At 52.8% G+C, this 13066-nt stretch overlaps 1 protein-coding gene across 6 annotated transcripts in view; it reads left to right on the top strand.

Moving 5' to 3' along the window:
* The window catches only part of SIK3 (SIK family kinase 3), an 84311-nt gene that overhangs the window by 36694 nt on the left and 34551 nt on the right, over positions 1 to 13066 (top strand). For 5 of the 6 annotated variants that reach the window (XM_066981141.1, XM_066981139.1, XM_066981142.1 and 2 more), the window contains exons 2-3: positions 7108 to 7224; positions 10535 to 10598. In XM_066981141.1, the coding sequence (XP_066837242.1) occupies positions 7108 to 7224; positions 10535 to 10598 (181 nt within the window). Of the gene's footprint in view, positions 1 to 6624; positions 6644 to 7107; positions 7225 to 10534; positions 10599 to 13066 lie in introns of those variants that run through there. The other variant, XM_048063215.2, reaches the window with a different exon arrangement.

Below are 13066 nucleotides of genomic sequence, written 5' to 3'. Positions count from 1 at the left end.
CCGGACGTGGCCGTGACCTCGGGTTGGGGCCCTCCCGCGCAGCGCGTAGCTTAGCAAGCGCCGGGACGGTGTCCGTGAGCTCTGGGTATCGGCCTCGCCGCTACCAGTGAACCTGGTGGAAGATGACCCGATGTGGGAGGGCTCTGGGGTGAGCTTGGTGCCGTTTTACTGCCTCTCCTTCTCGGGACTCCATCTGTAGCCCAAATGCAGGCGGCGTGCTCTCTGCCGTGTGCGTGCTGCGAGCGCCGGGCTGCTGTTCTTCCCTGCTCACCCTCAGTGCATAGGGGATGCTGCGGGCATGCCTGTTCGGTGTGTCCTGGTTGGTTTTGAGATGTTGAACAAAACGGGGATGACAAGTGTTCAAAAACATGTGAGAAAGCCAATTCAGAGGGTCAGAAATAAATACTCCGAATGGGGACTGGATTACGAAGCCTCTATAACGCCAGAACATCTTCTGAAGAAGTGCTACACGCGGTTACCTTATGGAGAAGCAGCCGTTCCCTCTGCCACCCTCTGCAGTTGCATTTCTCTCGTACACCAACCGCAGCGGAGGACTCGTGCCGTTTGGGGAGGTGCTGCCGTGCGCTCGCAGCCTGCCCCAGGTCTTCCTCCTGCCGGACGCCTGCTGGGGCACCCAGCCTGTCCTGCCTCTGCCTGCTTTGTCCTCCAGTGCCAGCGTGAATTTATCTGCCTTCTTGGCAGGACAGGATTGATTCAAGGAAGTGTGGATGAACATTAGCCACACTTGGCTAATAAACAGGATGTCTGTATAAATGTGAAGTCCTCCAAGTAGGCATTATTTCCTGTACCAGGACTTCGGCATCTGTTCAGACGCTGACACTTGGCGTGTGCTGTTCAGCCGCTGAATTGGCCTGGTCTGTCTCAGAGGAGCAGCACCAGGCTTCTGGGCTGCCCTGGGCTTTCGGCGTGATGAAGTCAGCCCAGAACAGGGACCAAGTTTGGAGTCTGTGTTTCACTTCAAGTTTTTCCAATTTTTCAAGTCTCTTTAAGGTTTACTTTTTTATTTTTGTACGTAAACCTGCTCCGTGTCCTGGGATGCAGAGAACAGCAGGAGGTTGGAGCAGAAGACGTTGCTGGAGCTCATGGGGAACAGCCGGGAGTTCACATCTGCGAGCGTTTTGGGGTGCAGTGAAGCAACTTGCTGTTTTGGTTTGAGATGCAGTTTCTGTCCCTCTTGACTTCCCGTGTGGAGCAGCGAGCCGTGCTGGTGATGTCGGTGACAACGAGGTGTGCTTCGGGGCTTCGGGTCTCAGTGCCTGTCCTGTTAGTGAGCTGCCCACTGCTGTGTTCCTGCTAAGCCGTGACTGAAACTCCCACTGCTCTTCATCAGGCTTTTACCTGGCATGCGCACACACCTAGCACAGCTCGGGGATCAAAAATATACCGAGCAGCGTCCAGCACAAGTGCACCAGGAAAGAAGTCTGGAAATGGGACGGCCGAGCCAAGCCTCCTGGCTCTGAGCTAGACCTCCGCGCTGACTTGCAGTCAACTCGAACAATTCACCTCCTTTTAACAAACTGCTGTTGTTGGGAACTTAACTTTTCTTCCAAATAGTGTGTTCCGCAGACTACTAGTGTAAGTTTTAATTGGATCCAAGAAGAAACAAAAAATGAAACGTTTAGAAATGGAGGGAACATTTTGTTAATTGGTAGCAGCGTGTATGCTCCAGACTTGGCATAGGTCCTGCTGCCTGTAAGCTTCATTAACTTTTGATAAAAGAATAGTTAATTTTTTCAGACTGTTTTTTATAGTTCTTCATTGTCTAAGAAATTAGATTATGGTTTTCTTTCACTTTTAATTGCAGCCTGACTTGTACTTTCTTTAGTGGTGTTTAGCCTTGCTCTCTCCCCTCGCTATTTTATGTGATATTTGCAGGGATGAGGGAGTGCACTCGGGGCTGTTTCCTGGTGCTCCCCGAGGCTACCTGGAAGCAGTTCTTTCTCCACAGACGCCAGCACAGGGCCGTAGTGCTGCTAGTGGGGCCGTGCACGTGAGCTGTCCCAGCTGGAGCAGGAGCCTCTTTGCCTGTCCCCTTCCTGCTGCCTCTGCCACGGAAGCGTCGTGTCCCTCGCGGAGCACCGCAGCTCTCCTGTCTTAAACCTGCCCAAGGGACTGTACCAGGCGTCCCTCCTGGTGGGACAGCACCCCAGTGGACGTGTGTGCTGTGCTAGATGTGCGGCGTGCGCTGTCACACGTGGTCAGAGATGCCAAGGCACGTGCTGGCCGGCTCACCAGCGTGCCACCCGGTGTCTCCTTGAGGAAGGCTGGTGGGCAGAGCAGGGACGGGGAAGGCGGGGAGATGGTGCTGGGTTTGGTCCCTGAGGAGCTGCAGCCTCACCAAGTAAAGGTTACCGGGGCAAAACCCTCGCTTGCTGCCAGCCAGGATCCCACTGGCCTCCAATGCTGCAGGGCAGCGCAGCAACCGTGGGGCATCCGAGGGGAGTCAGCCAGGATCCGAGAGCAGGCAGCTCCCCAGCGGGGCAGTCAGGCTGGTAAGGGAGCACCAGCAAAAGGACCCAGGACCCAAAGAAAAGCCGTATGGAGGAACTGGTTAACCACCCCCTCGAACGTTTGCGTTACACAGCACGAAGTGCTGGTGCTGTGGAGGGAACTTGCAGCCCTGCTTTGGGGCTGGTTAACCCACGGCAGGGTTATCTTCATCCTCAGCGGGGCCAAGCTGCCTCGGGCAAGCTGCTGGGCCCCTGCAAGAAGAGCTCTTCCCTGGCAGGGTGCGTTCAGACGGGGCTCGCTTTCCCAGCGGCAGGAAAACCCTCACTCAGGGCGGGATTCGCTGTGGCTGTTTCCCCGCGGCCGGGTTTTCATGAAGTCAGTCTGGCTGAAGCGCCCGGAGCACTGAAGCCAGGCTGTTCTGTGTTGAAATCCTGAATCATCTTTCAAGGGAGCGGGAACATGAGCCAGCTGGGAGACGCAGAAATGGAGAAACGCGGTCTGTTTTGGAAAGCCTTTAAACCACTCCTTCCCCCTGGAAAAAAGGCAATCCAGAACCTCTGCAACAAACCAAAGGGAGCTGCTCCGCCGGGCCCCGGTGAGCCCCCACCCCTGAAACTCCCTGCGCTCGGCCTGCCGCGGGGCGCTCCGAGGGGATTTCCTACTTCCACCCTCGCGAGGAAGCTCTGAATTTCCTGAAACTGGAGCGCTAGGTGGTTTCCCCAGGCTCCTTCAGGAGACTTTTACCTTTTATATTCCATCCGTCGCTGGAGGCACCTGAACTGAATGAACGCATCTCGAAGGAACTCCTCCAGAAACGCCAGCGCTCTCCTCCTTCGGCTTCTGAGGCTGGATTTTGGGTTGCTCAAGGGCCGCCCATCTGATCTCGAAGCAGGAGCCTTTGTCAGAAGACGTCTTCGGGCTGGTGCTTGTGTTCCTGTGCCACGGACTCAGGCATTTTGTGCCTCGCAGGGGCAGAGGCTGAAGACACCACCCATAGCGGGTGCCACGCGTGGCAGGCTGCCGTGCAGGATGGCAGCACGCTTCTCTGCGCCCTGCGTTACCGGGGAGAAAAGCAGAGAAATTCGGTTCTTCTGCTTTGTCTGGACTCATTGACAGCGTTATATCCCGTCAAATGCTCCACGTTCCTTGAACTTGGCCAAAAGTGTCAACTCGAGTCACACAATTAAGCTGGGAAATGAGATTTCCTTAGAGCAAATACGCAGCTGGGAAAGGAGCAAGGAACTTAGGAGCACTCCAGACCTGAGGATTTTCATTTAAATATTTGTGCCTGAAAATGACTCATGTCTCTGGGTAGACATCTTGGCTTTGCTCTTTGAGGAAGCTCTTACTTTTGTTTCTTCTACTATTACTGGTCTAAGCTTTACAAAAGCTTGTTCATACGAGGGAAGTCCTCGGTGAAAAGCGTGCAGCGAGTGTTTTCCAAGCCCCCTCCGACTCTCTGAAGCTTTCCAGCCGACCCGTGAGCTTTGTCCTTGAACACCATCGCCTGCTGATCGCTGCCGCTCGGCAGAGCTGTTGTGGGGGCTGGCTTTGCCGTTTCACCTTGGGTCTTGGCTCTCGCCCTGCTCCTGCCAGCTCCTCCTAACGCTGCACGCCAGAGCTGGCTGCCGTACAGCTTCTGTTCGTGCTGCAGTGAGCACGCTCCGTGACTTCAAGTCCGAATTATTCCTCTGCTCCAAGCGTTTCAAGCGGAAGAAACGGCCGGTTGCACCTGGTGCCTCTCCGGGCTTCTGCTCTCTTCTGCTTACATGCAGGGCAGTTATCCTCCTGGCAAAAAAAAAATGTTATAAAATGTTTAATTTTCACGTGATTCAGGATCTTTAAGGGAACATACTTCCCCCTCCCCATAGCGCCCTGCCTATCAGAGCACCGTTTGGCTCTGCTCGTGGCGTTTGTCGCAGGGAAGCGTCACGGGCTTTGGTGGCTGCCGGCAGGGCTGACACCCGCTGGCTCAAGGACGTGCGTGGGGCTTCTTCGCCCTGCTCCTGCCGTCATCCCAGGGCTGCAGGGCCTTGGTGCTGCCAGCAGGCGCTCCCAGGGACCCCATGCTTGTCCCTTTTGCTCAGACTTTCCCCTGCCACCAGCACCCGCGGCCCTTTTGAAGGTCAGGGCTGTTCCCTCGGGCTTTGGGGAGGTTCCAGGTGCACGTGGTGCCGCTCCTGCAGGCTGGCCCAGTCTCACATCCCGGCCTTCGCTAGCAGCGTCTTGTTCCAGAGAGAAAACAGCACTTGGGTATGGGTTTTGATCAGGAGGGACTTTGAGTGTAATTCTTTTTTCAGGTGATGCTTCGGGGCCTCGCGCTCCTGCAGCGAGCGGCCGCTGGCGAGGCGGTTCGGTCAGCACCACTGCTTCTTGCAGCACGGCTGCTGCGGGGCGTGTGTCGGTGCCTGCGGACGGGGACGGTCTTGCTGGTGGAAACAAGGCTGGAAGAACCTGTGACTTCTTCCCTCCCCTGGCACCCCTTCCTCTCCCTCCGCAAGGAGCAGCAGCGCGTGCTGCGCCGGCCGTCGGGTACCGGCTGGGGTTTAGTGGCTTCCCCTCCTGCCCCAGCAGCGAGCACGTGTTCCGTACGCACCTTGAGCGTGGCGTGCCTCTGTGCAAAGCACCTGTCCTCATCCCCAGCCACGCTGGTGTCTGTTAGAGCCAGGCCTTTCTGTAGCCGGGCTCCGAGCTCGTGTCCAACCCCGCTGGCTGTGCCTCAGCAGCGTTCCTCGCCGCAGCGCCGCTTTGCATGCCCTCCCCCGTGTCTTTGCATGATCCTGCAGCCTTCCTTGACAGAAGCTTTGTAAATCGTGCTTTAGGAAAGCAACCAGGGGAACGTGTAAGAGTGGCTCTTTTCCCAGGTATAGCCCAGCCTCTGAACGAGAAAACTTGCTGGTGGCTGTTAATTCAGCCCACGGATCTGGAGCTAGGCTGGCGTGCCACGGCTGCTGTCTTGCACTGACGTCGGCTGGTGGGGAGGAAGGGGACTTAATCCAAGGCTGACGCGTGCTTTAGAAGCGGCGGTGCGAATGTTTGCCGGGAGCAGCCTGCCCGCAGCAGCCCCGGCTCTGCAGCACCGGGTGGCTTCCAGGGCTTTCCCCGGCCGCTGGGAGCAGCCTTCTCCCTCGGCCTCCTGCCTGCCGAGGGGTCCCGCGGGCTGGAGCTGCTTCTCCTCCCCACTGTGCCAGGCCTCCTGGAAGAGGTTCCTCTGCTCTTACCTGCGTGTGTTGGGCAAACCTTCGCTTATTTATAGGGACCCGGGGTGCCCGTGAGCCCCGGGGAGCCTCTAGCCGAGGCAAGGGAGGAATTGGCCGAGGCTGGGACGTCCGGGAGAGCAGCTGACTGGAAGCACTTAGGCTTGTTTAACTGATCTCAGCGTAGTGTTAGAGAGCACTTCTGGTTTAAAATTGTACAAATAAATAGGATTGTTAGATGCCTGCCGTGCACCCAGCCCCTACCATCGCTGCTGACTTCTCAGCCGTGTCACAGTAAGCGAGGCACTGTGGCTAATGCTGGAGGCCGGGCTCTGGTGCCTTTTCCCCTTCCCAGCCTTCGGTGCCTCCCATCCCCACCTCCACATCTCTGAGAAGCTCTAACAGCCTCGTCCCTGGGGCTTTTCACAGGTGAGGCTCCTGCAGGCTTGTCCCTTCCTTCCGAGAAACGCCTCGCTCTTGTGCTTGGGCTCATAATACACGTCTGGATAATGTACTTTATCAGAAATACCCTAGCTGTCGATTTGTGCGACCCAGCCGAAGTCCATTATAAATCCATTACAGCTGGATGCGTGGGTTGGTAACAGGAGAGCCTCTGGTAGAGGTCTGTAGCAGCTCCTCACCCGATGTAACTGGGGAGAAGTAGGAAACGGGTCACCGTACGGGGACATCTGGGGCTCCCAGCCAGCTCCGTTCCCCTCTGATGCCGAGGGGAGACTGGAGCACGGCTGGCGGTGTCTGCCTTGGTGTCGGGAGGAATTCGGGGTGGATTCCTTCTGCCCTTTGCTCGAGGGGCTGCCGGGCTTGTGAAGTCTGGTTCCACTTGCCTCCAAATCTCGGTCACTGAGAGCTGTTTTTGCGCTGCGAGGCTCGCTGGCAAGCTCCCCAGCTGCTCTGTGCCCCTTCGTCGTGCTGAGGAATTGCAGCTTTCAGGCTGCTGGGGCACGTCTTCAGTGGTAAGTTAACACGGTTGTGGCAAGGCTGAACTGGCACGATCTAGGAGACTGGAATAGACTGAACAAACGCTTGGACTTGCTTGCAATGTATCCATGAGTTTAGAAATAATTTGCTTTTCAGCACAGCATTGGGTGCCTCTGTGAACAGGCTGTGCTGCGGTAATGGGCAACAGCTTAAACGTCCCGCAGCCTGCTGCAGCACTGCGCCCTTAATGAGGTGCCCACTGCAGGGAAACCACGCTGACAATTAGGAAACAAAGCTTCTTCCTGCCCAATTTATGGCAAGCTGTCTGGATTTGGTAGGCTGCTCGGAGATCCCAGGCTCTCTGAGGCACGGACTACGTATTCTGTTCTCCTACAGCGTTTAGCACAGGCGGTTCTTACGTGCAGTATTTGTTTTTAAAAATGCTTTTCTAAATACGTGATTGGGTAAATAACCTTGTTCTCTTTTTCCTTTCTGCTAGGTTGCTATCAAGATAATTGATAAGACGCAGCTGGATGAGGAGAATCTGAAGAAGATATTCAGAGAAGTTCAGATCATGAAGATGCTTTGCCACCCACATATCATCAGGTTATATCAGGTAGGAGCTTTCTGGTGGGTTTTTCATCCCTCTGCACTGCAGCTGTACACCACGTAGCAGCGTTCTGTAGAATTGTCCCTCCAGTTCTCGAGTCCTTTGTTTTCAAGGTCTCAAAGTGCTTCGATTAGAGGGGGGTGGGCAAAAAGTGTGGCTAATCCTTCTCTCTTCTGGGAGATCACACTTCCGCTGTGGGCTGGCCCCCTGCCATTTGTTTATGGCTATTGTGTGCTTTCCAGTTTCCCAGTTGAAACCGGATGTGGGCTCCCCTTCTCGATTTAAGGGAGAGAGTAAGTCCATCTGCCTGCAGGACCGAAAGCGTGCTGCTCCCTTGCTCTCCGCTCCTTGCGCAATTGCCCTGTGGTTCTGAGGACTTGCTGGGCTGTTCTGCGCTTTCTTGGAAGGTGATCAATAGCAATGGCGCAGCTGCTTTTGTTGTTTTTTTTTAATGTTGTTTGCAGACTTTTTACTTGTTTGGCATTTTCACTCTGCAAACAACATCAGCAGAATCCACGTATGATGCTTTTTACGCACGTTTTTGGTGGTGCCCCTCTGGGCACTCATGGTCAACTAGAGCAGCAAGGAAGTTGCAACAGGCCGGAGGTGAGCAAAGTGATGGGGGCAAAGAAATAAAGGAGACCAACACCTTGGTGAAACACTAAATGCTATTTTGGAAGCTGTTGGTGAAAGATTCCCTCCCTGAACCTTCTTGATTCAGGGGCTCACCGTGACTTACAACCAACGAGTACTCGAGAGCTCTGTACAAACTTCCCTCTGCTTATGATCCCGTTTCTGGAAGCTGGGGGACAAAGGCTCCTTACCAGTCCTGCCTGGTGCTTGCAGGACTGCCACCCCACTCGATGCAGCAATACAGATGCCAGAGGGCTCGCAGTCACGGAATTGGAATGTGAAAACTTGAAATTTGGGGGGGAAATATGCTGGGGTTATTTCCTTCTGCAATGTGGTACTGACGTATGCGTTTTAAGGGAGAAGTTAAATAACCCTCAGTGGAAGTTGCCATTTCCTAGAATCAGCTCTTGTCTGTTCAAGACCAGGCTGCTTCTGATCTGTGCTTGATAGATGTAAGCAATTGTTTCGACTCCAAAGAGTTAAAATTGAGTTGACGTGAGAGAGGTTAATGTTTACCTCTTCTGGCCAAACAGCCAAAAGTGAGATGCCTACTACAGAATTTCGACATTTTAAGGTACTTAGGGAATGCTTCTTTGCAAACTGATTCCTTCGTGCCTTTTTTTCCAAAAAAAATAAATTTGTCCCATCTAAAGCTTTTGATAGGGTACTGAACAAGTGACAGTAGTGGCTCGGCTTTGCTAAGTTAAGAAAAGATTTCCTGCCGTGGATCGTATTTCATTTGGGTGTTCTCTGAGGGTACTTTCTGTGGCATTTTGTTTTTAAATAAAAACTACTGAAACCTGGAGTTGGGAATTCAGAGTTTTTCATCAGGAATTCGAGTTTCAAAACCATGTTTCTTCGAACTTGCAGTACTTGAACTGTAGAAGTGAAAAAGGAGAAAAAGGAAATAATAGTCCTAAGAGATTCTGCTTGTCCCAGAACAGCTCTGTGCTATTAAAACAGCAATGACAAAAACCCCAAACCCACCCCCCAGGAGTTCTCTGGACACGTGGCGTTACCGTACGTGGGAGCAGCACGCCGTGCCCTGGGACGTCCGAGCAGAACTGGGGTTTGTCTCCGTGACGCTCCTGTTGGAGCACTCGCAGTAAGAGCAGAGCAGCAGTTGAAGCAGCTGCTGCTGGCCAGGCCAGCCGCGGGTTTGTAAATGCGAAGACGACGCATTTGACTCCTAACTCGTGGTGAGAACAGGCAGCGCAGGGCTCCAAGTAGGGAGCCTCTCTGTTGAGATAATAGTCCATCCCAGCTGAAAGGCGAACTTTCACTTGTCTTTGAAACAGGCACTGACAAAAGCCAAAACAAACCCAAGTGTTTCCGTGCTTGTGCAAACAGCCCAGCTGAAATTCACCTGTTGTGCCCGGCACCAGAGGCTCGAGGCCCTGGTAGTGAAGCAATGTGATGTTTTCCCCCTGACAAAGCTGTGAAGCTCGTTAAATAAACAACACAAAGCTTCGAAAAACACTGCCAGCGTGAGCTTGCCCGCAGGCGGATCTTGTAATCCGCTCACAGAACAGCCCTCGGAGCCACCCTTACCAGCGTACGGCCCAGTGCCTGAAGACGGGCATTATGTGCTGCTTCCTTGTCTTTAGCATATAGTGCCTCGCAATATGCTTTTTTCCCAGTTCCAGGTGCTAATAGGGATCGTTTGGGACCCCCGGGGTCCTTTTGGGCTGCAGGTGCCCCACGGGCTGGCAGGGCTGCGCTCACCGGTGCTGGAGGCCTTAGAGCCCTGATCTGCGCCCCGCTGCTCTTCTCGCCCGTTCCTCTCTCTGCCCGGTCTCTTTCCTCCCTTCCTCGGGACGTGGCAGGGCTGTGGGGCTGTTCACTTAGGGGGTCCCTTCTGAAGCTCAGCCCTTGGCTCTCTTCTCGGTTTCTGTCCAGCTCGGTTCTGCCCCGCGTGCCCTCACCAGGTCTCCTCCGAGCCCTTCGCTCCCGCCTCGTCCCTGTTCTCCCTGCCCGCCCGGTGCCTGCACCCGGAGCTCTGCTCTGCTGCAGGAAAGCAGCTGCCCCGCCGCTTATCTTCCTTCCTTCCAAGCACTTTTCTCTGCTGTGCAGTAGATCCACATGGCCCTCTAAAGAAATGACATCTAACCCCTGGCCTTTGCACGTTGAAGCTCTGCATCTCCAGAGTCCTGACAGACTCTTAAAACGTGAGGGGCTGCTACCTGCGGGCTCCCAGAGGCAAAGCTCTAGCTCTGCTTCACTTCTGGTAGGTCTTAGCTCCTTTGGAAGTCACTTCCCAGCTGAGCCGGTATTCTCTGCTTTGGCAAAAGTGTGTTAGTTGTTTCAGTGCCTGGAAGAGACTGCTTAATGAGAAAGGTGAACTGCTTCGGTGGCAGCAGCCCTGGGAGCTCTCCTGGGCTTCTGGGGCAAGACGAGAGCAGGGAGCAGACACTAAAGGGAAGGGAACCCAAGGAGGAGGAAGGTACAGGTGAAGTGCTGTGTTTAGCTACAGCTTTAGTGTTTAAAACTTGCTTTTTGATTCTTACTTTTCCCAGTTCCATTCCCTTCCTCTGCATTGCTCTATAAACCATAGGAAGGTCACGGTTTTGATGTGATGAAAGCAGCTACATGTATTAAAGGAGGAATGAAAAAATTCCATTAGGCTGCCTCATGCAAAAAGTAACAGTCTCCTTACCTGTCACTTTTCTGTCCTTGTGTCCAGGTTATGGAGACGGAGAGGATGATTTATCTAGTGACGGAGTACGCTAGCGGAGGGGAAATATTTGGTAAGTACATTTATTGCATTCTTCAATCAGATAATGTACTTGGTTAACTACAGTAAACTGAAAATAGCTGCCACGCTCTCTTGTTTCAGTTGAGAGATGCCCTTCAGGCTGAGAACTTTCCATTGACAAGAGCGGTAAAGAAATAAATGATACCTGATGGAAAAATAACTTCCATAACCTCCGTTTCTTCTTCGGGTTTCATTGACAGGTGGTGCTGCTCCTCTTTTATGCTGACTTTGGGATTAAATATGTTGAAGTAATAACCAGTTAAATTTTAAAAAACATGGTGCTGAGCGCTTTGCTTCACAGCAAGTCCTGTGAAACTTGTCGGCTATAGCTCAAAGGTTGGCGTGTGTTAGCTTTCAAAAAAAGGGCTGTCCTGCAGTTCTGTAGTATTTCGTTCTCAAACCCATGTATTTTCTTTTTTTTTGTTAATCTGATGTTATCTTAGCATATAGTGGATACATCCATTTTAAACTCCATTGTCTGCTAACGAGGTTTTGGCTGAGCTTTCTGACCACAGAAGCTAGTCCTTAAAGGAAAAGCAGTATCTGTGCAGCACAACTGCAAGAATCTAATGGCAGCTCTTTAGTACCTTTGTAGATGGCTGTCGTGCTTCCTTCCCAACATCGTCCGTGTTGTTCAGCTGCTTCTTTGGGAAGGTGACAGCTCAAGGAAGAAGCGAGCAGTGGCCGATGCTTGGGAATTGTGGATTGCCTGGTTAAAAAAACAAAACTGACTTAATCCAGCTGAGTTTTCCAGTTGTTTATTCAAACATTAATCTTGGTGCTGGATGCTGAGCAATTCTGAGGGCTTGTGAAACTCATCTTATGTTGTGCAGCAAGCCATAATTGCAGTAAAGTCATTTGAATGTTTATTAGACACTGCTGGTGGTTGTGAGACTTCACTTGTATGTGGATCGCTGCAGAAAAGTATGAATTCCTTTTTACTTTTTCTCCCTCTTTTGTTGAATTTGGCAGAGACAATTCATCTTTTTATAAATCCAGAACTATGTGCAAGCTCATATACAAACTTGGAATGAATTCTCTTGGTTACAAAAATAGCCCTCTACATGATTTGAAGTGAAAATCTAATTGCTTTCTGAAATATTTTATGCCGTAGTAAATTCAGCTCATTAGAATGGCTAATTTCCATTTTACTGCCCCACATTTTATCCTCGTTCAGAGCTGGGAGCGGATAGCTCAAGCACTGCCAGTTACTCAATGGCCATGATGTTTTTCAGGTCCGTGGCCGGGAGGCTGTGCCCTCCTAGGCTGTTTTTTGCATTTCAGGCACTTGCGCGAGGCCCGGCGAGCCCTCGGAGTTAGAGCAGAGAGAGGAAAACCCAAGTTTCAGCTTTTTGTAAGCAGGGTTTCCTGAGTAGCCATTAATACTTTGTTCTAACAGAGGAAGCAATTTGCCGGGAGGAAGCAGCAACCCATTTTGGAAACGTTTCCTTGCCGTTGTTGGCATCCCCAGCGCTGAAGGACCTCACGTCCTCGTGGTGTCGGCAGAGATGGCGCTGCAGCGCGGGCCGGCCTCGGGCCTGCTCGTGCTGCTCTGTAGCGTTGCCTGCTGGATGGATGCTGGGGCTTGCTGCTTACTGGGGATAACATTTTGCTTGTGTATTTCTTCTCCTCAGTATCTGCGCCTTGTCTGGAGGCCTGCTGGGAATCGCCGGGCTTGCTGCAGGGGTAGCTGCTGGGCGTGCGTGCAGTGCAGTCACCGACAGGGAAGGGCCAAGTGGAGTCTTTTGGCGAAGGAGAGGGTTTTACTCCGTGTTAAAGTGACTCTTAACTCCCGTCAGTATCTCAGACAGGCTTGCAGAGGTACTATGTGCACAACCTGAAGAGCTCTCAAGCTCAGCTCCTCACTGTGTGGCCCGCAAACCAGAACAATGTCCCCTCGCACCCTCGTGGAGCATCCAAAACTTGCACCAGGGCCAGGGTACATGAAGAAACACCTCAATTTTCCTTGTATTATCTACCGCTATTTCTGGCCACGGGGGGAGTCCTCTGTATTAAACATGCTTGTGCTCAGTTGTTCACCTCTTTCTTGGTTGTGTTTCCATGTCTGCACGAGTGCCGAGCTGCAAAAGGGGTGTGTGTGTGTGTGTGTGTGTGTGTGTGTGCGAGGGGCACGCTGACCGCGGCTTCGTGTGTGTTGCACACTGGATGTAGGGCTGGGTGCCTCCTATAACCTGAGTTACATCATTACAGCGCCGTGAGCTGCAAGTTTGTCTGAGACAAATCTAAGCTGTTTCCCTTTGAGGCTTTAAGAGCCTGCGGAAGGCGTAAGCTGTCCCTTGCAGCTGTAAATGTTCCCTAGGCAGTAACCGGGATGGAATTTGTAGCTGACGGGACGGCGGCGTCTCTGAATGGCTGCTGTTGCAGTATGGCAGTCAGGGCTGGGTGCTTGCCTTCCTCTCCCTCGTCGGTCTGACCTTTGCAGGTTTCCTCGGTTAGCAC

The sequence above is a fragment of the Anser cygnoides genome, chromosome 21, assembly GCF_040182565.1.
Source record: "Anser cygnoides isolate HZ-2024a breed goose chromosome 21, Taihu_goose_T2T_genome, whole genome shotgun sequence".
NCBI lineage: Eukaryota > Metazoa > Chordata > Aves > Anseriformes > Anatidae > Anser > Anser cygnoides.
This window is presented reverse-complemented; position numbering and strand designations above follow the sequence as displayed.